General features: G+C 43.2%; 1 protein-coding gene across 20 annotated transcripts in view; it reads left to right on the top strand.

Annotated features, from left to right (window-relative positions):
- The window catches only part of MEGF11 (multiple EGF like domains 11), a 287,680-nt gene that overhangs the window by 249,297 nt on the left and 12,496 nt on the right, over positions 1-25,887 (top strand). For 6 of the 20 annotated variants that reach the window (XM_080551466.1, XM_080551456.1, XM_080551467.1 and 3 more), the window contains 7 exons: positions 958-1,086; positions 3,392-3,520; positions 4,230-4,358; positions 6,882-7,010; positions 7,163-7,396; positions 13,569-13,687; positions 20,553-20,619. In XM_080551466.1, coding sequence (XP_080407592.1) covers positions 958-1,086; positions 3,392-3,520; positions 4,230-4,358; positions 6,882-7,010; positions 7,163-7,396; positions 13,569-13,687; positions 20,553-20,619 — 936 coding nt within the window. The other 14 variants (XM_080551471.1, XM_080551468.1, XM_080551459.1 and 11 more) reach the window with 9 other exon arrangements.

Below are 25,887 nucleotides of genomic sequence, written 5' to 3'. Positions count from 1 at the left end.
AGACTATACACTATTGTTTTCTGCATCATTCTCAGGTTTCTGCCATAGTTAGAGTAGAAGATGGCATATTGTATAAAAGCAAATGAATCACAGCTCAGGATTTCAATCTGTGGCTGCTTCACAGTCAGGATAGATCGAGGTCACCTGCAGAGACTGCATATGAGAAAGTGAGAGGGACTGAAGTGGTAAACCAGTTGCATAATTCAGGGAAGTGCCTTAATCACTTTTTTGACATCACTATTATTTACCAGGATACAAGCCCAGTTCCATTTGTTACATTCTTTCCAAAGATGGACTGTGGATTTTATCTTGTTTTGAAAATATATTTGTTTTTGTCAGGGAACACAGCCAATAGGAGCACAGAAATTACACATTTCATTCATTACCGAGCAGAGCTTTCCATCAACTTTAAAGTTAAAGATTTCCAATCGTTTGGTGTGAGGCTGAAGATATACCTATTAGTTTTATGTCACTGTGCTTAGGCTGCTACAAGATGATTCTGGAAAAAAAAAATCTAAGTTTCTTTTCTTCCAACTTCAGGAACAAGCTAGGTGGCCAGCAAGAATAGACCCTACTTTTATAAAGATACAGCACAAGTTTAACAACTCTCAGTCAAAGATATATAATCCGTTAAACCTTCATTTGCAACGTAATTGAACATGTACTACAGCAAGGTGAATGGGTGGATAGATGCCTCTAACTATATTAGATTCATTTTCCAGCAGAAAAATATGTTTCAGGATGTTTCATGTTTTTATGCTTGGGAAGTAAGCAAACACAATGGACTTGAATGCTTTCTTCTGCCTCTTCCTTATTTCCAGAAAAATTTTGCCCATTAGTCTTCAGCAAAGAAAAATGTCATAATTATTTTTCTCTCTAATTGCTAAATGTTAAGTCCTGTGACTTCGTAATATTCATTATGAAGAGCTTTCAGTGAACTGCCTTGTATTTCCACAGTCTGTCCCAGTGGAAAATATGGGAAGAACTGTGATGAGGTCTGCCAGTGCACCGAGAATGGGACGTGCAATCCTATTGATGGATCATGTCAGTGTTTTCCAGGCTGGATAGGGAAGGACTGCTCTCAGAGTAAGCAAAGAGTTAATTTTCCACCTTCACTTTAAAATAACATGTTTTCCTGTTTAGTGTTTTCTGAAAGTTAAAGGCAGATTCTAGGAAAATCCCTGAAGTATTACAGCAGCCAGTGCCTTACTCTCTTTATAGCTTATTTCTTTTAATTAATCTAAGTTAGCTTTGGCTTAGTTTATGCAGTTGGAATTTGCAGAAGCCGTTACTAGCTCCTATTACAGGGAAGGGAGGTCACAAGCTCTTATCAGAAAAGAAAGCTCCATGCTCCCTTTTAATTTCTAGCTGAATTCCCTTTTATTTATTTTTTTGAAATCATTTTCTTTCAGCTATTACATTAGAAATTATTAACCTGTAAATGTTTTCATGTACTGAGCCCATAGAATTGAGAAATTAGGCAGCTGAAATATTTCTATTAAATGTAATTTAATTGTAAAAGTCAATGTGGGCTTGGAGGGATGGAGGATTTCTTCTCAAAAATTGCCCAGGTAGAAGATTGGCATTTGCTGATCCCAAAGTGTCATTTCCTGAGAGCATCCCTTAATTGAAGATAGATCACAGAGGGAAGCAATATCCTATCATTCAGAACTGTTACTTCATATTCAGGATACAACTAGCATATTAGACAGCATTCCAGAGTAAAATATATTAAACTTCAAGTGATAAAGTAGGAATCGGATAAAAACAGACGGCTGTAATTTTGCTTTTATTGTGTGTCTTCCACAGGCAGAATATTGCTGTCACTCAAAAAAAGAAAAAAAAAAAAGACAGAAAGCTGCACAGATTCCTCATTATATTTAGCCATGTAATTGGGAAATGACTGTTAGTTTCTGTTAACCTTGAAAATAGATGAGATTTTCTTACCAAGTGAGGCAGGCCAGTTGAGTTGCAACAACTGCCAGTTTAGAAGGCAGGAGGCAATGGTGATAGCTGCTTGGTATTTTGGACGAACAAAGCAGGAACATGCCTGTTTCCACAGTTACCTTCTTGTAAAGAAAGTATAAATCTCCCAACGTGAAGCTGGCCTCACACCAGGCTCCTGCGGACACTTGGCCTGTTGTACTGCAGTACGGCACGGAGCTATTTCAGTCCCACCTCCCTCCGCACCAGTTAACCTGGGATGACCGAGAGATGGAGCCACAAAGGAGATAATTTTAGCTCCAGCTCCAGAGCCAGTTCTGGAGGCATTAAAAGACCCTGCAGCTCTGACTTACAAAGGCTTTTGAAAAATATTTCTGTTTGCTTATAACATGAATACTTTAGGCCAAATCCCGTTCAGCTTTACATTGTGTGAGTTCAGTGACCTTTTGTTTGATTTACGTCATGGCAGGTTTTTTGCTATTCATTCTGGCTTTAGATATGTCTGTCATATGCCAGAAACTTGCATTTATCGTCAGAATCGGAGCCAATGGCATACATGGAAATAGGCATGGTTTCTGTACTTTCAGGTTTCCTGGGAACCATGCCTTATTAATTCATGTCTTTAATAGGAAGCAATGGAAAGTGCTTTTTAAAGCAAAAATATAGTTGTTATATTGAAGGGTTATCATCATTTTGGATCTTTTAGTCTGGCACTAATAACTGTAACTTACTGCATTCATTTTTGGAGGGAGGCTTAAAATAACTTCTGAAAATGTATTAATATTGTACTTGTAGAAATATATAATAGACCTGGAGATTTTAATTTAATATTATCCCCATCAACAAAAGCAATTTGATTTTGTGGATGGGAATTCATACTGAAAGAAGTTTTCTTTACATTTTTACATAATTTGAGTAGTGCTCTACGCTTCAAATGAATGTGGTAATTTTAGCAGTTGATTGCATAGCAAAAGTAAACCACGAATAGCTGTGCTTTATTATGCAAGAATTCCTGAGTATCAAAAAGAAAATTAAATTACCTCCACATCTTAAAACCCTGTCTAAATTGTCTTCACAGATAGCACCAGTAAGGCAGGGAGAGTCGCCAGAGCACTTAGCATAATGTAGTCTTGAGCATCACTGTTTCAGTGGTTCTCAGTGCCCACACGTAGCACAGACCTGATGCTGCCACCTGACCTACATGGAGAAGAAATCACTTGTGCCGGGGTTGGCCAGTGCAGGTTTCCACCTGGCTTTGCAAAGCAGTTGTTGGCTTGGGAGAACCAGTCATGGTCAGGGAATCGCTGCTGCAGCGATGCCAAGGTCCTCAGTGTGATGTCCTGCCTTTGCTGGTGTCTCACAGGTTCTCTCTTTATTGTGGTTCCTCCACAGAACTCGTGGTATCATTGGTTTTTTGTCAGCTGACAAACGTTTCTTATTTTCATAGCTTGTCCCACAGGTTTTTGGGGCCCTGATTGCTTTCATTCATGCAACTGCCACAACGGAGCAATGTGCAGCCCTTACGATGGAGAATGTAGATGTACTCATGGTTGGACGGGGCTCTACTGCACTCAGCGTAAGCCGTTCAGAGACGCTATTTTGTCAGGGAATCTGTCAAAGTATGTGCTGCTACCTCGTGTCTCTTCCAAGTATTGCAGTCTTGGCTGTTAAACCACCTGCTTCATACTTGTGAATAACTTTGTGCCACCCTGAAGGAAAATGTCCTGAAGCTTTTCGAGGTTTTTTATACCTTTGGCACTCTGTAAAAGAGGAACCAATCATTTAGATTATTGACTCAGTGTCAGAATTTGTACAGTCCTTGCCCCTGCTTGTTAAAGCCCCGATATACGTTGTCTGCTCTAGGAAAGTGTCTGAGATTTCTCATCCTACCAAAGCGAAATTATAAGCACTGTACGACAGAGGAGATCAGATTCTGGAGAGCCTTCTGAGAAGGCCCTTTCACTTGCAAGTAATTAATTGATCTCTGGCCTTTTAGAGAATTTTTGTCTAGCCATCTTCTTTCACTCCTTGAAAATGTAGTTTGTGTACATGGATCAGGTTTTCGTTCTTCTGAAAGGCTTAAGAGGCAGTTCTGTAAGATACAAGAAACACTACTGCGAGAAAATTGGCTGCCGTGGTAGCTCTGCATTTAGATCATCAAATAAATGTCTTTAGATATACAGAGGCTGAAAATCCTTAGATTTATAGGCCTACCTATTTTGTGCTGTTAACACATCTGGGTTTGTGTTTCAGCTTATTACTTTCCTTATTCTGATTCCAACCAGGTTGCCCAACTGCTTTTTATGGAAAAAACTGTGCCAATGTCTGTCAGTGTCAGAACGGAGCAGACTGTGACCACATCACCGGCCAGTGCACGTGCAGGACTGGATTTACAGGCAAACAATGTGAGCAAAGTAAGTTGCTGCATGACTTCCTTTTCCATTCCTCTGTGGGGAGGGTTGGGGGGGGGGGGGGTCAGAATTCTTTGCAGAAATGAACTGAGGCCATGAACTGAGGTGTGGATGTCAGTAACATCGTAACCCCAGGCACCTTACATAATACACAGGGAGAAGAAGGCACCTCTGGAAAGCCAGCCAGTTTGTTTAAGTGTAATGAAATATGGTGAATCCACTACAAATTAGGCCTTTCCATTCCCACCCTAAAGTTAGGTGAGATAAAAACAAGTCACTGCACTCAGTGGATGTAGCCTTCCCAAACCTCTGGTCCCTTATTAATGGAAAACCACAAACGGTATCATGCCTTGTTAATGCTGTTGAGAGCAGCAGCATTAGTTTTCCCTTGGCATGGAGGAAGACAGAAGGAAGACAGTTCAAAAAACGTCCTTCTGTTCTGACTTCTGAGTAATATTGGAGTTTTCTTGCCAAAGCTGTTATGCTATAGATGTGGACCAAATAAAGATTCGTCTTTACAATGAAAACAGGTCAAGGAAACAAAAGTTGTTTGTCATTTTTGGAAGGATTACATTTAACTTGAGTAGCGAGCAAGCGTTTAACAATGAACTTCAATTACCTTGCAAGGGTGCTTGCATATCTTACTGCAATTGTTGTCAATGTCTTGCTGGCATGTTTAGCACACTGTGCCAAATAGCTTCTTTTAAGAACAAAGATTTAAGGTAGTGGAAACTGTATGTGCTGTAGTTGAATAATTACTTGTTTGTCCAGTATAGTAAATCAAAAGAAAATTCTCACACACTTACTTGGATTCTAAATACAGGGTAAAATCCATCTCACCTCACCATTGCATTAATTCCACCGATTTATTTACTTATTTATTTATTTTTGTCAGTGGCTTAATACAGTAACATCCCTGCTAGCTTTGCAAGTGAAAAGCCTGACTTAAAGCTTCTTCACTGAAGCTTACTTTACACATCTGTGTGCATGCATTAGTACGTATAACTAAATTTGTGAACATGTTTTCCATTTACACATACTTACATTCATCCAAGTATGTGTCTCAGGACCAAATTTGCATGCTCTTGTAGGGATTACATATGGCACCAGTGTAATTCTGTAAGTGGCCAATTGACTGTGAATTTGTGTGCTCCTCTACTGCAACCGTGAATAAAATAGGAAAGTAAAAAGTTTCATATAGAGCTCTATCATAGTAGATGGTTTTATACAAGAAACAGCACTTATAATCTATAACCTTTGTACAAAGCCTGAGGTTTTATTTTCTATCCAAACTACTAATGTATTCATTTATTTGCTTTTGTGCTACTTAATCTAAAAGTATCTTCGCATTAAGACTCCTTCCTCCTCAGAATCCTGCTGGATGGGCAGTCACATCCAGCATGATGAAATGCCTAAACGCAGAGGCCTGCAGCCTTAAGTAGGACCTGTAACCTTAAGTAAGTTACAGGTTAATATCAGAATGTGCATTAATTGAAATAATTTTGTTTTTCATTATTTGGGGACCTGCATATGGAAGAAAGAGATGCACCTCTAATATGTACTGCAAATCATTATAAAGATGCAGGCTAATGCTCATTATTTAATATCAACATCTGCCTACTGGAAGTTACTTAGAGACTCGCACTGGGGAGGCGTTGTCACGCTGTGCAAAACATTTGTGGTGACACAAAAGAAGTCACATCTTAAAACAAACACCGTATTTTTAAGAATCATAGCAAGTGTGCATGCGTTCAATAATTTCTTCTCTATAAAAATAAGTAGGATTTGACAGAAGTTGTTTCTTTCAATTTGATATTGAATATTGCCTCAAGAAATTTAGTAAGCTGCCTACAGATTTATTGTAGTAGCCCATCATAGTAATTGTATGAATAAATTTCTCAGTTGGACATTCAATCATTTTGTCTTTGATAGAAATATAAAGGCACAATAGAAATTCCTTCAATGGTAGGAATTCTAATACAAAAGTGGAGCAAATCAAACCATTCAGATGCTCAGTTCTGTAATTCCATCTCCAATGCTATATTAATCCTCTAGCACTAGTGGTAATAAATATGAAAGTATGTAGGATTTGTTTGGTAAAAGTCTATTTTGTTCATATAAAGGTAAGTTAAACTTCTGTTTGCAGTCCCCTTGTGAAAACAACGTACAGAGGTGGTGGAGAATGCTTTGCTCTTTCAAGATGTTGTCTACAGCTTCTGAGATCATGCCCTGTTAAATTCTCTACGCCTTTAATATATATCAAGGCTTTTAAAGTGTGTACATATTATAAATTTAATCATTGTGAAGTCTTGTATGACTTTTCCAGAAAGAATGTTCCAGCTCAATAAGTAGTGCCTCAAATTGTACACTAAATACAGTTATCTCCGGCTTAAAAACAGAAATCTAACAGTAGTGTAATGCAAGCTAAACAAGAGAGACTTTTCTGCTGGCTTCTCCATGTCAAGGATTTCACCCTCTCCTCAAAACAATCAGGATTCTTTCCAATCTTTTTCTTTGGCTTCCCAGAGTGCTCACCAGGAACATTTGGTTATGGTTGCAAACAACTGTGTGAGTGCATGAATAATGCTACATGTGACCATGTCACAGGTACTTGCTACTGCAGTCCAGGCTTCAAAGGAATCAGATGTGATCAAGGTACAGTGAAATTCTGTTTGTTAAATCTCTCTCTCTCTCCTCCCCTCCCTCTTTTTTTTTTTTAACAATGATCTACTTGCTTTAAAAGAGTAGTATCTCAAAAATGAAATGTGCAATTCAATTTACAATATATTATGAATTACTTTTAACAGCGGCTCTCATGATGGAAGAATTAAACCCCTATACTAAAATTAGCCCTGCTCTTGGATCAGAGAGGCACTCAGTGGGAGCAATAATTGGAATTATTATTCTCCTTCTAATTATTATGGTCTTGCTGGCACTGTTTGTGTGGTATCGACGGAAACAGAAGGAGAAGGGCCATGACATGCCAAGTGTATCTTATACTCCAGCCATGAGGATGACTAATACAGATTACTCACTTTCTGGTAAGGGTCTTTTTATGTTAATCAAATACAGACTTGTATTCCTGTATGTTGGAGAAACAGAAGCTTCTGTGATGTATAACGTGCTATCGAGCATCAGAAATAATGACATTTCCGTTCTCGCCCTGAATACCATGATCTCTTAACAGGGACAGGAAAGCAAATATAACTTACAACTGATTTAAGGTGCTTTATGCGTGAAATATTACTTACAAGATACTGGCTATACCTAGATATGAAATATGCTGCATAGAATACACAGACTCCCTTTTTAATATATATGTCAGCTGCATTTCTAATGTAGTGCAAAATTTTCCTTTGCGAAACCTTCAGAAAACCTTTTGGTGAGGAATGGGGTTGACTGGGTTGATCATAAGGTTTTATTTTTGTCTGTTGCAGTTTTTGATTCAAGCCCTCCTCTATTAGTTGTCACTTTCTTCCGTGTGCAGACCAATCCCCATCATCAAGACAGCTGATGGGAATTTTCTTCACAGGAGCTGATGAAAGCAGGAGTGAGGAAGAGGGAGGTTCTTTAGTCAGAAAAAAAGTAATACTGAGATCATATTTCATGCTTCTTTCTAACTTCTGCTACTGGCATGGAGGCCAGCTTGTCTTGACAGATTGGCTGAACTTTGGGGGATGTGATCTCCTCTTTAATGCTGTTAATCTTCTTCATTCCTCTCTGGCCAATATCATACAGAGTGCCAGATAGGAGATGGCTTTACTTCCTTCTCGTTTCCTCCAACCTGTCCCCAGTGGGGATCTCCTCAGGGTTTGCTGCCTTCTGACTGCACTTTGCTCCACGTCCCTTTGGATGGCTGCAAGGCTGAAGCTGCAAGTCTGAGTAAAATCCAGCTTCTGCAACAGGCAGAGATTGACCTAGCATCTGTGGATGCACCTGGAAGGAGCCTCTCAAAGCAGATATTACTGCAGCTGGCACTTAATCAAGGAGCTTCTGTCATGGCACCATGACTTTGGTCCTTGTACAAGGGGCACGATGTCCTGCGAAGGCATATCAAACACATCAGGGGCTGCTGGGTGAAAACTCTGCTGCCTGAGCTCATGTTTAGATCACTCAGGCTTATACTAGAGCATTCTTTCTTCTGATAGCTACAAGATGGGGAAAAAAAAACAGCCTTGGACCTCCTCCGATTGCCTCTTATTTTTCAATTTTAGCTTTGCAGGCTCCTGCTTAAGCTGCCCATTTGGGTAAGAAATTTATGAAAGTGTTGCCAGAGAGGGCTCATCTGATCCTTGGCTAGTTGCCAGCGCAATTTGGCCTGAAATTTGTCATTTCAACATCATTTGAAGAGCCAGACCATGAACATGCAAAAGACAACTGTGGCACATCTCAGCAGCAGTGGGGCTCCAAGTTCCAGGAGAGCAGATCACAGCTGCTGGCACAGAAAATTGGTCTGAACTTTTCGGCCATCCATTTTGTTCACAGTGACACTTTATCCATATATTTACAGAGCCTGTTCCACCTAATTTATTTGTGTGCTTTTCTAGTTAATGTATGTGTAACCCAGCATGTTTAAGAGCACAACTTAAAAATGTGAAAATAAGGTGTATTGCTGAGGTTGGGAGCTCCTGACTGGAGTAATCGAACCGCTCCTTTCAGACAGAGTTGTTTTTTTCTCCATATTTTACCATTAATGGAGATTTCCCAATCAACCTGATGGCATCCCAGTCTCACACTCTGCAAGAAGCCTGAAGAAAGGTTAATGCTGAGAACGGTTCTTCTCATCCTTCGCAGGTAAGATAGACAGATGACTTTCCTCCTCCAAACAGCGCTGGCTCAGTGGTGCTGCCTGAGCTCCTCTAGAAAGAAATTCAATAATGTCTCCTTCCCCTTCATCTCATTCAGTGATGGGAGTGCTGAGGCTAGGCCTTTTCTTTCTTCTTGCTTTGTGCAATCCTTGTAGCCATATAAATTTACCACTCAGGTAGCTGTGGCTGAGTGGGGTCAGCCAGCTTTTTCTGGAGGTCACAAGAACAGTCTTCTTCCTGTCTCCCCCTTGACAAACTGTGCTCTCTGAGCTTGCAGAGGAAGACTAAGAAGTCAGAAATCATGCTGCTTCATCTTAATCTCATTATAAAACGTCCACAGGTATCAGCATTGTTTCAAGTTTTGGTCTTTGTTTTAGGAGGACATGTACAAAATCTGCACAAGGGCTTCTGAAAACTCCTGCCAAATTCTCACTGTCCTCCAGTAGCTTGTCCTCCAGAAACTTTCTACCCATCACTCACCTTCCAGCTTTGGCCTTACCAATGCTGTTTTCAGGCTTTTGCTTCCATCGAGCAGAAAATCAGATGGAGACAAGGTCACAGATAAGAAAGAGAGACTTGTAGCATGGCTGGAAGGCAAGAGCAACACGTGCGTGTATGAGAACGTGTGTATATTTGTGCATTGCACAGGATGCTGAAGGAGAGTAGCAATATTACATAAATGTAGCAGGGATTTCAGTCTTCACCTGGAGTCATGCATGTGGATTAAGGGCAGAATGCTATGCAGATGTACTCATGCAATGAATATAATCCTGTGCAAACCCAAGGACCTTGGCTGAGATTTCACCTGAGCAGTGACTGCAAGGTCTAGCCCGATACAGGCTATAACATTGTGGCTAAACCTCCCTCGCTGTTATTTTGCTTGTTTGCTCGTGTTAGGGTAGTGTCGTCATTGTTTCTGAACAGTCACATGAGCAGATCACCAGCTCCTGGAGGCTGTAATTTCTTCCAGCACATTAATTGATTTCTGTAGGATGTTTTTGGTCTTTGTGTCTTCAGCTCTTCTGATGCTGATAATGCGTGCATATGTGTGAGAGAGATTATAAGAAAGGGAACCCCCCCTAGGCAGCCCTTAGACTCTTCTGTGTTTGTGGATGAAGGATGTGGCAGCATAACACACGTTCTGCCCAGCAGCCAGTGGGAAAGAAAACCACCCATGCTGGCAGAGCTTAACCACAGCACGTGGATCTGAGAGCAGGCTTTCCCCAATGAGCCTGAAAGCAAAATGGTGCTCCCCAGCATGGGAACAATATATTGCATCCATATTGCATTCCAACAGAGAATTTTAAAGCACGGGTCGTTTAACTCAAGGACATGGGGACAGAAGAGAAAGCTATGCAGTAGTGCTAGAAAGCAGCAGAAATTTCATTTCAGGACTTGCGCAAAGACTTGGCAATGGGCTGAAGCAATGCTTGAGGTCTTATCAGAGTCGTAATAGACTTTCTGATACGGGTGAATCCTATGCTGAGAGCCAAAATCTAAGCAAAGCTCAATAAAAGAGAGTGTTGTGAGTCCTACAGAGTACTGCAGCCTAGATAAGACCTTTACAGAAATGATCCTACAGATGATGCACAGTAAAAGGTGTCAGAGTGAACGCTCCTGCTCAGTCTTCAGCCACCCCACTGACACCCTGTAAGGGTGGAGAAGATCCACACAAGAAACACAGCTCAGAGGAAGACGAAAGCAATTCCATTTTGTAGCTTGAGGTGTCTGGTTTTGTATTTATTGCAGAGTGCTTACTTACTGCCTTTTTTCATGGTTGGTCTGGTGCCCAGTTTCCGTGCTACGCTGTCCTCCTCCCACTGCACGATGTGGATCGTTGCTCTTTGTGTCACTTCACAACCCTGGCGCGGAGCAGAAGCTCGGTCTTTCAGGGGATGGAGCGCCCTGGCCTTCCTCCAGGCCTCCAGGGCCTTCCACTGGAGCACAGCCCGAAGCTCGAGCGCTCACGGCAGGGCTCTGTCATCACGGGTCCCTTCACAGGACACATCACTCCATGTTTACATTGACATAACCTTCATGGGTTTTTGTTTTAATTGGTGGTGGTTGTTTTTGTTTTAATTTAAATCGTTCTTTTTATTTCTTTTTTAGCCTTTTAAGTCTTTACATTCTGTTCCTAGTAGAATAAAATTCTCATCTTTAGGGTTTTTTTAAAATTTTTTCTTTTTTTTTCCTTTTTACTGGAATAGCTTTAGATTTGAATTTGATGTATTTCCAGCCAGCAGTTATAAGAGCTTCATGAATAAATGTGTGGAAAATGGACTGTGTTATCAAGGTAAATCAACCTGTGTGGGTACTTAAGTATCAACCAAATGGAACTGTGTAGAGGGAGTAATTCTGAGTCTATGGTGCCGCATGCAATGAGGGAAGAAAAGCTTTCTGGTGACGCAGGCTTGTGTACGAGCTCAGATTCATTAATTCAGCACCGTGCTAAGTAGCGAGGCAGTCTGGTAGACTTTTCACTCAGCTCATTTCAGGTGCACAGCACACGCTACACCCAGATAAGCCGGGTGTGAACTAGTGAAGTGTCAGCTGCCTCTCCCTAACGTCGGTATGGCCCTCTTATCTCGCAGCAGAGGCAGCGGACCGTACCTCTTTTACTTCAGGCTGGTCCTTCTTGCCTACAGCTGAGAGGGGACACACAGATAAGGGAAGGGGGAAGGCAGAGCTGAGAGCCAGCGTGACTCAGGCGTGAACGCTCACCTACAAAGCAGAAGGCCACGGGTTGAAGCGTCTGCGTTTAGCTGGGACCGCAGGCTGTGAGAAAGGTGGATGAGCCCTGCTCCTCTGCTGAGCAGTCAGGCCCTCACGAGCGGGTCCAAGGCTGTATGTGAGCAGCTGTGTTTGTGATGGGCATACACTGACTGCCATAATTGGGTTCCAGTCCCAGCTCTCATTTGCAGACCCCCAGGGGTAGCTGTTTCTTTTTAATTCTATTGCAAATATCAGCAAGTTATAGTTAGGAGAGATGGCAGAGTCCTGGCAGGCCATGTGGTCTCTGGCTGCAGTGGTGAGCTGAAAGAAGTTAAACTCAAATACTTTAGTGCTGGAATCACACATTGGTCTGAGATAATTTGCAAGCAATAACCTCGGAAAATAACTAGAACTGAAAGGTTCTGCAGTGACCTCAGAAATTGCTCTGCATGTTTCAGCAGAAAAAAAAATGCTCGGTCAGATATACATGTGCACGTGCACTTCCCTCCCTCAGCTTTGTGCCTCTGCACTTACATAATAGACACCCTGCAGATAAAACCACTTATTTGAAACGGGATATTTTGCAGTAAATTAAGCTAAATCTAGATCTCCACAAGATGTCAGCAAAGCAAAGTACATGTTCACAAGAATGCAAATGCAGGAGCAGAGAAGCAGAGGGCAAGGCAGGGTGGCTGATGGCGGCTGGTGCCCCCTCCCGCAGGCAGTGCCAGCAGGGCCCTGCTCCTTCCTCACCATCAGCTTCTAACCTTCATCAAGGATCTCTGGGACTGGGGACAAGCAGCCGTCCCAGCACGTTGCATCTGAAGGTGTTTCCTGTAACTAACCTCCCTTCTTGCAATTTAAGCCCGTGGTTTATTAAAACTAACTCATTTATTTACTTCTTACAGGGCTTGGCTGTTTAAATGGTTTTGATTTGTTTGAACTTGTCATCCTTTCTTCTGATGCAGCTTTGAAATAGATATCAATTTGCTATTAAGCTGAAACCAGATTGGGATTGATGTTTTCATTAGAACTGCCAGTATAAATATGATGTCTTTCTTGGTAAATTGTTTCATTTGGTAAATGTATTGGTAAGTTTAAGAGAGGAAATAAAAATGTCTCTGAGTGTAAAGCTGTAACTGCCAAAGTTTCCCTTTCAGCGCTGCAACTTGCTTTTTTTAAGCCTTTCCATAAAAAGTTCTATAAAATGTTTTAGACTCCTTGGTACCACGATAGCACCTTGGTTTTATAACATCAACTACCTTTCTTGCAACAAAAAGTTTTAATTAAATGTTTCATAACTAAAAGGGTTATCATTAGTGGCTCCTACATGTGTTTAAACTGGAGAAGAAACTTTGTTGTAGACTGTCTATATCCCGAGTGTTGCATTTCTTCCCTGACCCTCAACACAGATGGATTGTCAGGAATTATTTTCTTAAGATCTTCCAAACGATAACTCAGTATTATATAAATATTTTGCTTTTTAAAATCTTCTATTTAATGTTAATAGTAGTCAAGAGCTTCATACCATTATAATTCAGGATAGATCTCATCTAGAGATGTCTTATAGCACCCAGTACTCTAACAAAATGCTTATCAGTTTTCTAAACTTGATTCTCTCTAGCGTCTTTTCAGTTTCTTAAGAATCGTTATGGCTTCCAAAGTATTTTGTGATTACTTGTTTTCTTCCCAGATATATCTCAAGGTAGCGGCAGCGTACATTGTTTTTCCAATCCAAGCTACCACACACTATCATGTGGTGTGACTTCACGCTTCTTTACCAGTAATGTGGATGGAAACAGCTCCAGTAAGGTAGATATTATCCCATCCCACTGTAGCAATGTTCTTATCAGTTCAAGGAAATAAACCAGAGCAATGCCTTTTGGATCCTGTTGCCTGCCAGTGCTATCTAAAAATCCTGTGTAGCAGTTTCCTGACATCGTAGCTGTGACAGACACAAAAAGGTCTGCTTTCCCCTCCGTGTATCTTCATAATCTCTGTGCCTTGTAATGGGAGTTTCAGCATGTGCCAGCGTCGGTCAATAAGCCTTGCTGTCTTAGCAACTCTAAGGTATGTTTGCTTCTCAAAAGATAAATAACTAGATAATTGCAATTATTCATTACTATAATGAAAGTAAATCAATGAAGCATTAAGTCAGTAGTCTAACTTTGCTATATCATGGTTTCCCAAATCAGTAGACACAGATTTCCTACCGACACAGACAAAAATAGATGCAAGAAGATATCAAGGATGCTTCTGAGCACTGCTCTCATCCAGGACATTCTGAGAGCTGTGCAGTTACTTCAGGCTCTCCAGCAGAGCTCTTCAGACTGGAATACTCAAACATCCAGGACATTACTTATCACATGTTGCTATTGATTTCCTAGGACTGTTCGTGGACTGCGCTGAATTCACCACTTTAGCGATAGACTTAGCTATGGTAAATGTAAGACAGTTCTTCCTTCAGAGCCTTAATAAGCCAAAGTGGCACGAAGGGTAGGGAGCAGAAGAAAAAGGAAATGCAATTGATTCCATTAAGGCTGTCAGCTTTAAAAATGATGGTACTTGCAGGCTGTGTCACCTTAATCCAAATGTAGCTCTGCTAACTGGAAAGCTGTGAGAACAAAATTAATGTAAAAAAGATGCTATCCTATGAAACAGAGCATGCGAAACTATTTCTACAGGTGTTCCTGTTAGACATTTTTTTGTTTTAAATTGTATTAAGAGTGCTGGCTCTGGAGATTTCTCAGAGAAAAGTTTAGACAGATGTGTAAATATGGTTTCTGATGTAGATGGTCCCTTTGCATCATGCATTTTTACTCCCCAGATTGAAAGTGCAAATGCTCATAATGTCAAATTTAGGATGAACACCACGAGTGTGGGTCTGGACCAGTAATCTATTGCAGTAATTTAAATAAAGTCAGGAAAGGTCAAAGCAAGCACCTATCTTGATTTCCCAGCCTGCAGTGCAATCTCATCACATAGCTACTTCAAATATTTAGCTGCTGAAAAGGTATAAAACCCAAGTGGCACATTTGGACAAGCCCGAAAGCTATTTGCCTCGCTGTAGTACTGGCTATCAGTAGTTGGTGAGCAGGTTGTCCTGATATTGGGAAAAAAAAAGGAAAAAAAAAAAAAGGATCTGATATTTTTAGGTCACTTATCAAAATGTATGGCCTGACTTTTCTTTTACATCTTCCACCATCTTACTTATTCATGAGAATGCTCTGCAGTGCTAAATAGCTGAGGATGGCCAAAAATACGCTGCTTCTGTCTATGCAGTTTTCTAGCCAAGTAAGACAAAAGAGCATATAAAGCCCCTAATGGCTGCCTTAACGAGTTTCATTTCCTAATCAGTTTGTCTGGTGCCATTTCCACTTTCTGCAGGGAAATGTGCACAAGTTGTACTTGGAGGATTCATTTCTTTCTAGTGCCAGCTGGGGTCACAAAGGAACCAGCACAGATGCAAAATGAAAAAAAATGGCAGAGGAATTCTCTGAACTGCTGAGCCAGAGCCTTGGATGTGTTATCCTCCTGTGCTTAAAGGAGATCACGCCTCGAGGCGATGGGCCGGAGCCATTCCTCTATCACTTCTTTCAGAAAGGCAGCTTGGGCAAAGGTACAAAGAGAGGGCAGTGGGGAGATGCAGCCCCACTCCAGTTTGAGAAGCCTTTCTCTCTCATGCACTCCCCCTGCCCCTCTCATCCTCTTCTCTCTTTCTGTGTCTCTCCTCTTCCCTCGTATTCTCTCTGCTTCAGTATCTGTTCTGTTTCCTTTTACATCCATTTTCCTGCTTTCCTTTCACACCCTCCTATTCACATAATTTTTGTTTTCCTTCCTGCTGTCCCTGCTCTCGTCTCCCAGTCCTGCCCTGGCCCAGCAAGGCAGAGGCTGGCAGCAGGGCACCGGCACGGCCGTGGCACTGCCCCTGCTGCTGCCACCAGTGCGCCCAGGGGACACTTCCCTCAGGAAGGCAGGTGGGCAGGGGGGGGCTGACTGAAAAATCTGGGAGGTTCAGGACTTCAGTTCGTGAGGCAGGTCTGTCTGCATAGGAAGGGAGCAGTGCCAAGTCTTCCTGACTCTCTTCTAGGACCAGGGGGGAAGGTATCTCACCTCCATTTCCCCTCCGCCAGACAGATATTTGGCTGCTGCTTAGGAAGCTGCTCATGCCCTGAAGGTAAAACCTGAGGACACTGAGACACAGGCGAGCAGAGGAGTGAAAGGCCTCCTGGTGTGTACGGGGCCAGCTGGTTGTGCGAGGGGAGTGCTGGGGCTGCAACACACACAGGCAACAGCAAGTGGGAGGATAAGGGGGAGCATATGAGAAGAGACTAAAAAAAAAAGGCTTGGCTTCTTTTATCTAGCAAAATGAATGCTGAGAGGGAGTATGATTGCCATCTATAAATACATCAGGGTAAACACTAGTTGGGAGAAGGGCTATTTAAGTTAGATAACAGAGCTGGCACAAGAACAAATGAGGATGAACTGGCCATGAATGCATTGAGGGTGGAAATTAGATTTCTAACATCAGATCAGCGAGATTTTGGAACAGCTTCCCAGTAAGACTAATGGGACAAAGAAATCTGATTACTGTTAAAATGGAGCTTGATCAGTTATCTAAGTGATTGTGTGCCAGGGTGTTTGCAGTAAAAGGCGGCTGGACTCAGGTGCTCGGTGATCGGAGCTCTTCCCCAAAACCTGCTCCGGCTGCCAGCAGGAGTCGGAGCGGCTGAGCTCTGTCTGTGCAGGGTCCAGGAGGTGGCTCTGCAGCTCTGGGCCTGAGGAGGAGGCAGAGGCTCCTGCAGCTCAGTGCAGGTTGTTAATTAGCAGCACCGTGCTACAAGTAAATATGCGTGAACTTGCTAAGTCAGCTCGAGTGAAACGCTGGCCCCATCAAAGTCAGTAGGAATTTTACTGTTAGTTTAAGGGAAGCCAAAATTTAACTGCCTATTAGCTCCTACAAGTAGGTGTTCCCTTTACTGTTGTGACTCATACAGCCGCAAGCTCTAGTGATCCTGCAGATTACCAAGGAGTAAGGTGCATGAACCCAAGTAAATTTGTCATGTGAATTACTGCACCAAAATTTTTCAGAATGGATACACAGAAATGTGCACTTACCTTCACACCTGTGTCTTCACATCAGAGCTTTCAAGGCTTGAGTTAGAAGCCAGATTTTTTAATATTTTTTTAAGATGCTGAGGACCTATTTCTCTCAGGAGATTTGTGGGACAATTCACAAAACCACTCGGTGCTGCAAGGCCAGCTCTGAATTTGAGGTTTTGAATTGTTCATGACTGTAGGAATATTAATGTCACTTTTACAAAAGGCTGCAAAAGTGTGTAAAAAAACCCTCCATGTAAAACATGAGGCTGCTGCACTGGCGTGTCACGAGCACATGGAGTATCGTCACCTTGCTCTTTTGCAGAGCTCTTAGTTCCACCCTCACTCCCTCCCAAAGGAGAACAGCATTGCAGCTAGAGCCCAGGTGTTGTTGGTTTCCACAGACATCATAAAAATCAATTGCTATTAGATGTCCTGTCCTGAATTTTTAAAGCCAGCAGATTCGCATCTATTAAAGGAAGTTCTAAATTCTACCAAAGACTTCACATAAAATTAGAAATCGCAAAACAGAGGTCACTGGAAATGGTCTGACTGGATATCACCCAACTAATAAAACCTAATTCAACCACCAAAATCATCATAAAGTAGCTTTGACTAAATCTTGCCCAAGAAAAAGAAGACTGCAACTATAGAATCAGTACAGCCTGTTCAGGAGGGCCCTCTGAAACTGAGAAACACGGGCTAGGACTGCGGGCACCTGAAGACAACAGTCAGGAGAAGCACTTAGCAACTGCTATCCTTGAGGAGAAAGGTATGATGGAATTTGTGCCAGCACTTATTTGCTTAATTACCTTGGAGTCCTTGGAAAATCTGAGCATTGACAGATAGCGTGCTGGTGCTAGCGTGCCGCTGTGATCTAGCCAGCTATTTCAGAGGGACAGATAACAACTTTGCTTTGCTCATGCAAGTATCTCATTGATCTTAAAAGAAAAGTTGCCAGGTATGAGGTAGATTTATCCAAGTTGCTAAAATTACAAGCTGGGATTTTTAGTGGGCAAATTTACTATGAAGTATTTTTTTCCTCTGGAAAAGCAATTTTGCTTTGCAAATTGAAGTATCTTCTATCGTAAGGAAAAATGTTAACAAATTATAGTGTGTTAAGAAATGATAGTAGCACAAAGAGACAGCTATAATCACATTTCTTCATAATTACTGCATTCTGAAAAACTTAGAAATGTCCCCAAATCATTTCATTAAAAAAAAAAATAAAAAATCAGTTCTAGCCCATAGCTCTTCACGCCAAATTTTGGGTTTGTGAGCTGATTTATAAATCCCTCAGAAACAAGGCTTTTAATAGAAACTCGGAGACTTTAAGAAGTGTGATCTAAATGGTGCAGCTGGGTTGAAAACCAGCATTTGTGGCACTGCTGCAAGGTTTAAAGTAAAGAAAAAGCCACAGGCTCCGCTGGTGGAAGCTGCCGGTGCTGGTAGCGGGGCTGCTCGGGTTTGCACTGAAAATGTGAAGGGACAGAACAGGGCACAGCAACTGGGCAGCAGAGCCTGGCTCTTGGGGGGGGTGGGGGGGCTCCTTTCAAACCCCATGTGCTGGCGCAAATCTTCCTTCGTGTGTGTATATAAATGTATGTGTGCACACATACACACGTCTGTGTTCGGGGGGAGGTTTGCAGTTGGTGTATTCACACTTTTGGGTGTCCTGAATCTTCCTCCCAGGCTGCGGGGCAGCCCGTTTGGAGCACAGCTACGTGCTTTCCAAATGGTGGAACTTATCCTTGCGGAAGATTCAGCTGAACAGCTCTGAAAATACTGTGCACTTGCTTGTAGCAAGACCCAACACATGTGCTTGCACTCCCCTTCTGACTGTGCCTGTGCAGTGCCTGCACTGTGCTTTCTCTGTGCCTGGGTAAGCCAGTGCCTGGCCCATTTGGGATAAAAACACATCAGACCGCCTTCTGCATCCTGACTCGATGGAATTCAATCAGCAGGATTCAGTCAATGAGGGCGAGCTTTTGCCTCTGGTTGTTACAAATCTTCCCCCAAATGAAACCCAGTTTCTGAGATAGGATAAAAGCCTCTAAATGTCAATATGCAGGTTGTAACGTGTAGTGGAGGTGTCCTAAATGTGGTGCTCCTTCTAGAGAGGAGCGCTTGCAGCTGCTTTGCCTGGAGATAAAGGAGAGGCCGCAGAGCTTTGCAGGCTCATCCTCAGCAACCCAGCTTTGGGAAAGCTCGCCCACAAACGTCTGCCTGGCCAAGAGGGTCAGGCTGGTGCCCTGTGCCCAGCTGCAGGACGGACACCTGCCATGCCCGCAGTGTTATGGAGGAATTTGTGCCCCCAGGAGGCCTCCTGAGCCCTCCCCAGCTTGGTCACTACCTAACCCACAGGGCAGAGGACTGCATGGCCGAGGCTGTGTCCCTGTTACGTGGCACAGAACAGTGTCCCCAGCCGCTACGTGGGACAGCAATTTGTCCCTCCCCATCTGGCCGTGCTGCCTATAAGGAAAGCTCAGCAGCGCAGCGTTTGGTCCACTGTGTCTCTGCACAGCGCCCAGGGAAGGCAGGTGAGAATAGCTTCGGGGGCTGGGATTTCATCTCCCAACAGACTTCAGCACAGCAGAAATATTCTTTTTGTTCCAGGTCTTAAAGCCCAGTGCAAAAGCTAAGCAAAAATTAATGAGAGATCAGGAAAAATGAAATGTTGTAGAGAGCAACAAGGGCTTCACGACTTTAATTCTTCTGAAGCAGGGCTGGGGTTTGCCCTTGAACTGACACTTCCTTCGCTGTGCTTTCAGCAAGGCTGGCTTTCAAGGGAAAAGTTTCAAGGTGGATAAGCAAAACATGCATCCCCGAACTGGTCCGATAGGAGCTTTCCCCACCTTCACGGCTGTGCAAAATCCCCGTCCCTCAGGCAGACACATTGCTTGCCCCTTGGCGTTGTGTTTCAGCATTACCTAGCTCAAGTGAGACTCCTGCAGACAAATCCAGACCTTTTTGACACATCCTTCAGGCAGCAGCAGCCTCCTCCGGCTGGCACCGCCGCGGCTGTGCCCGTCCCAGGCAAGCGGTGCTCTTCCAGCACTGCACCTGGGTGGCAGCCCCACGGCAGATCTGCACGGGGCATTACGCCTCAGTATTGCCTAAGTTATTTTCCTTGAATTGAGAGAAATCTTCAAGCTATTGTTTCCCTTTTAACTGAGTATGCAGATGTATTAGCAACCCCCTCCTCGTTCCAAACAGTGCCTGTCTGCATGCTGTGTAGGTGGCTTTGATGCATCCATCGCCATCAGATATTTTGGTACTGCCAGCATGTCACTCCCTGTACACGGGCATCTGAGTCGTGACCACCCCGTTATTCCTGGAAGGAAATCCTGTATTTTCCAGCATGCTTGTGTTCGTTGCTTGGTGAAGTGACTTTCCTTTGTGATTTTCCCTAATGCTAGTGAACAACTGTCAAACTTCACGCAGATAAAGATCAGAAATGGTGAGGCCAAGGTAATATACATCTCCCATTTTGATTCATGACATCAGTGGGCTGAAGTCTTGGGTGGGAACTGTCTGTTTCTTTCAGCATTAACCCGTTATCATACTTTTTGAACAGCTCAATAACAAAATCCTTGACAGAGAAACTGCAGACTGGAGACCCTACAGCTATCTGAATGAACTAGGTCAGTAATTTTTAAACAATTTAATCATTTTGGTAGGCTTTAGAGCGATTTCAAATCCCAAAGCCTTTCACAAAGGCATTAACAATAACGAAAAATATTGGTGTTGTCTTTATTTCACTGTCAGAATTGCCAGTAGTGAAAGATCAAGATTTTAAAACTGTTTCCTTTACCACAAACCACGGATTGGGGAAGCAGAGTCAGTATTCGCTCTAGTCTCCCATCCCAGGTTGGCCAGTTGAATCACTATCTATCCACTTTATAAATGTTTTTTGTTTTTTTTTTTAATTTCAATTTGGGATATTTTTTTTCATGCTTAATAAAGTTTAGCAGTAAATACTGGCATCTTGATAAAACTCCGGAGCCTCTGGCAGGAGCTGGAATATGTGATAGACACTGTTGTCTCCCAGTCCATCATACAGTGGCCATTTTTCATGCAATTTTGAACCACCAGGCAGTGCAAACAAGCCAAGAATGAATCCTAATCACCCTTTCTGAGTTCATTCTCCCTGGTTTCAGTTTTAAGAGGGATTTTAGCAGCTCTTGTCTCAAAACCTATCCAAATCTAGTGCTTTGGATGCTATTTGTTTTCCTGTCCAAGCACTTGGAATTTACTTTGACCATGGCAGAAAACATTTGCCCTTTCCTTTACTGAGATTACTAATATCCTACTGGAAGTATACAGTGTGAGGAAAAGTGAAATACTAAATGGAATTATGGGATTTTTAAGGTGAGCTCTCTCACCACCAGCCGTCATGTCTTGCCTGTGCTCTTTGGTAACACCCCATACCTAGCTCCAAAGAGCGAATCTCCTCTGCATCAGGAAAATCACAAAAGTGTCAAGCTTCAACGCAAGGCCTTTTCCATCATTATCAACCATTTAATGTTTTCTTCTTTATAATAATCTGCAGAACTGCTCTTGTGCTTATCTGTATGTAACATGGAGAGTTGGGGGGAAATCAGGATTTCCAAATGCTCCACAAATCAAGTTAATTTTCCTTTTACCATTTTACAGCTTTACTCACTAGCTTTATTTATTTTTATCTTGTTGCATCCTGTACTCCTTGAGTGCCACATTTGTCCTACATTCCTCTATTTTATTTTACTAGCAGAAGTGATGCTCCTGTGGTAAGAATGACGTAGACGTGATAAATACTTTAGTTAAGTGATCTCCAGCAAAAACAGTCACATTTTTTCCACGGCATTTTTCAGCCCAAATATGTTGTTTTGATATACACTTTTCCATTTTTTTTTCTTCCCAAACATGCCTGTTTTGCACTAATTGATAAAAATAAGATTTTTTTTCTCCCTTTCCAACATTAAAATTTGTTCACTTATGCTACCTGTTATAATGTCGAGTTCTAGTTTAGAGCAAAACCATTTTTGCGTTAAACCGTAAAATGTATTTTCATTTTGTGGTGTTGCTTTCGTGCAATGAAAGTGGCAGATCCCATTTATATGTGCAACTTTCAGAAGAAAATGAAAAACTTTAATTTTGAATTGTAAACATAAAATGTAAGTGAAGCCTACTAAGGTCAAATGAGAGCTCTTGACCTTTAAGCCACAGTACGTATGGAAGTACGGAAGGGTTAAAGAGGTGTGTCACCTTCTCATCCCACCATCAGCCTCAGCGTTCAGGGCACAGATGCCTCAGATCAGGCGTTGCAATAGCAGCCAAGCGTTGCACACAGCTGAACTTGGTTTAAGTAGTTAAAAGAGCAGTGGACAACTCCTGTTATGACCCCATGAGATGTTACAAAGAGCAGATGTGTAAGTGCGCTAGAGGCAGGGAAGAGGAGTTAAAGGTAACTTGAAGAGGAATTCGGAACTGACAGAAACCCCTGAACTCTCCTGGTCACCCCCCTGGTTCCTCAGCCAGCAACTCCACCGGCTGAGGCAGTGGCCCCAAAGGGCAGGCTCTTTGTGAGCATCAGGCTCACAAAAATGCCTGTAAGCTCGTTTGAAATCACAGCTGTCATAAATACAAATTACAGCTGGGGGAAAGAAAATTGTAAGTGTATCCATGTGAAATTAACTCAGACACTCGTCTTTTAAAACCTGTAATCAACTGGAGTTTTCTCCAAGCAAAGCGTCTCTCTATCTGCGTGTAATAGAGGACCAAAGAAATGCTTTCTGGAGATGCCACGTACTTTCCATTTGCCTGTGTATCTCATAAAGGCAATCACACAGATAAAGGGCACACGAGTGCTTTAATTAACCCCTCTTTGCTCTCCTCCCTCTTGCAGGCTGCAGTTTTACAGCTCTGGAAAACACCTTCCGACTGCTCAGTTTGCTTCATTGGCCTTCGCTGAGTCAGGGGGCATTCCCCAGGCAGTGTAATTGGAAAGGGAAAGAACAGGAGATGTCCTCTGAGGAAGCAGAGTAAGGGCTGTCCATACATAATGGATGTTTGTTTGGACCAAGGAGCAGCCCGTTTCAAAGTCCACCGTGGTCCTTATTTCAGATGCATGTCACGAGCAGTGCCACAGCAGCACAGGTCAAGGAGATGGAGCAAACATGGCAAGAAAGGGGGCGAGTGAATCAGCCTGGTGCAGCACTGCCTTCCTGGGGAGAGCGCAGGTCAGGGGGCCAGAGGCGGCTGTGTGTGATGCTAAGAAAAGCTGTTTAATCACAGCTGAGGACCTAATGCAGCTCCTGCCTCAGCCAACGTGCATATTCCCTCTGATATCAGTGGGGCTTTCTTTGAGTGCAACAGGCAGAAATGGTGTAGAGAAACAGGTCTTATGTATGTGTATGCATGTCTATACATATATAGTATATATACACATATATACCTAGGTGTATGCACTGTCCATATATATCCAGTGGACCTTCCCAGCCAGCAGGCATTCTGCCTCGGTTCTGCAGAGCTCAGTCACCAGGTTTGTATTCTCTCCATCTGGAGGCGCAAGGAGCAGAACAAAGCCTGTATTTTCACTGCTGGCACATTTGCTCACGAGATTCAAATATCAGTTTGTCAGGCTTTTTCGAAGAGATAATCACATCTGCTAAATGGACTCGGAGCCTAGTGACGAGGACATTTCAGACCCTAACACCCTGTGCACGAGCAATTCTCGTGGACGTCGGTTTGACAGATCGGAGTTTAGAGGCCGTGGTGCCAAGGAGAGGCAGCATCGACACCTCTGCTGCGTGTCCCTGCTGTTGAATGCAGCCTAGCCCTGCTAGCATCAAGGAGTGGCTTGTCTCTGCATTTTCTATTCTGTCTTTTGTTGCAGAACTGGAATTATTTGCCCCGTGACTAATCTCTCTTGCCATAGTCCAGCCTACATTAAGCGACTGCAGACTCCAGCTCCAATTCCAAGCAAGTCAGAAGTCTTAAAACACCTACTGAGTTTAGGAAAGGTTGTTATGTTCATTAGCTCGAGTGGTGGGCTGCAGACAAGAATGTTTTTATCTGTGATATGATTTCTCTTAACAGCAATGCAGAGACCGAACTTGTGATTTGCAGCGCATCTTGAGTGGCTTAAGCCGCGTTTATTCCAGGGGACCAAAGCCACAAAGTTGGATTCAGAGCTGACTTTGTGTTTTCTCAAAGTCAAGAGGTGCAGAAAAATATTTCCAGCTGAGACTCTGATTTCACCCCAGAACAAAATTTAGCTTCAAACTTAATCCTAAACTTCCCTGACGTGCCAGATTCCTGGCCTGATTAGGCCACATGCTCCTTTTCCACATTAACTACTTCTGCAGTTTACAAAATACTGTATCCATCATTCATTTCACCTCTTGAGAATTGCAATGAATACATAAAGCAAGTTATAAAAACACAAAAGTAGAGCAGGCATAAAATATACCTGAAGGCAGAAGTAAAGGGAATAGGCTGGGAAGGGTTTGTGGGGTCAGGCAGCCCTCCCAAGGCAGCACCAGCCCTACCCAGCAGGTATGTGTTTATTTTTCTACAGCTACACTGAAGTGAGAACTGAGCAGAAGTGTGCCAAAGTGCAGTTTTACAGCTTGTTGTGGGCAAGTACTGCCTGTTCCTAACTCTAAACAAAAATCAGACTCACACAACAGGCCCGGAGGGTCTCAGCAATCTGGGCTTGCTCAGAGCAGGCGCAACGATCCCTGCTGCTGCAGAAGCCCATCCAGTGCCTGACATTTCCAGGAGGACTGGTAGGAACTCGCATGGAGCTGAGCTGATGAAATATGCTCAGAAAGTGGAGTCCTTCCCCTCTGAGACACCGACGGTGCTGGTTGATATTGCTGCATCCTCCCGGCAGCCCCAGGGCTCCAGCCTTGACAGTCACAACGGGAACGTTTCTGTAAAGATCTGACAAGGATGCTCAGATCAGGTGATTCTCGTACACGACTTGCCTGTGCACACAGATTGACAGCTAACCATTCCCACGGCAACCTCTGCTTAGATAAGTCACAGTCTGCATGGTCCTTACTCTAACCACCGGTGTCTTCTCACTAATGCCCAGTGGTTACGAAGGTGCTGTCCTACAGGCTCACTCCTATGCTTTGTGCTGCTTGCTTTGTCTCTGTGGTTGATATTTTGAAGTTACTGGGGAGGACTAGGTCATGGTCCTGAGCAAAATTATTCATTCCTGTCTTCTGAATCCTTGCCGGAGGCACCCTGCATGTCCCTGAGTGCTGCTGGGTATTCCTGCTCTGGGGGTTTGCTCAGCCCAGACAGGAGGATGTGTGACCGCCAGGGACGGCCGTCAGGAGCTCTGCAGCTGGGAAAGGGAGCACCAGCCTTGTGGATGGGAGCCAAGGGACAAATTAGCTTCACCCTCTGCACTCAGGATGCTGCCCTTGCAAAATCCAGGAGAGGAAAAAAGCACACAGGCAACACTCTTCTGTGTGAGAGCCTCCCCGCTGTGCCGGGCCTGCCCAGCCAGTCCCACCCTCTGCATCTTCATCAGGGGATGAGGCTGGGAAGGGGCTCACGCTGAGTGGTGGCAAACAAAGCAGAAGGTGCTCAGACGTCTTTTTGGGTTGGTCACTCTTGGCCCACAATGAAAGAACCCCATCAAAGGGAGCCAGCTGTGTCCCACCAGCACCTTTCCTGTGCTCTGGGGTGGAGACTGAGAATCAGAGCAAAGGTTTTGTCTGATGTGCTTTTGGTTGTTTCATTTAGTGCCTTTCTTCATTTAGCAAAAAACAAAGCTGTCATGAAAAAAGGTTTGGTGCAGCATCACCAGTGGTGGTGACAGCTCTTTGTGCAGATACCAGAGGAAAAGCAAGGACAAATAGCTGGGAGACCTCTGGGACGTACTGTTTGCAGGGCTTTTTCACCAGCATAAC

The sequence above is a fragment of the Anser brachyrhynchus genome (genome assembly GCF_964034855.1).
Source record: "Anser brachyrhynchus genome assembly, chromosome: 11".
Lineage (NCBI taxonomy): Eukaryota > Metazoa > Chordata > Aves > Anseriformes > Anatidae > Anser > Anser brachyrhynchus.
Note: the sequence above shows the minus strand (reverse complement) of the source record. Positions and strands in the feature narration are given on the sequence as shown.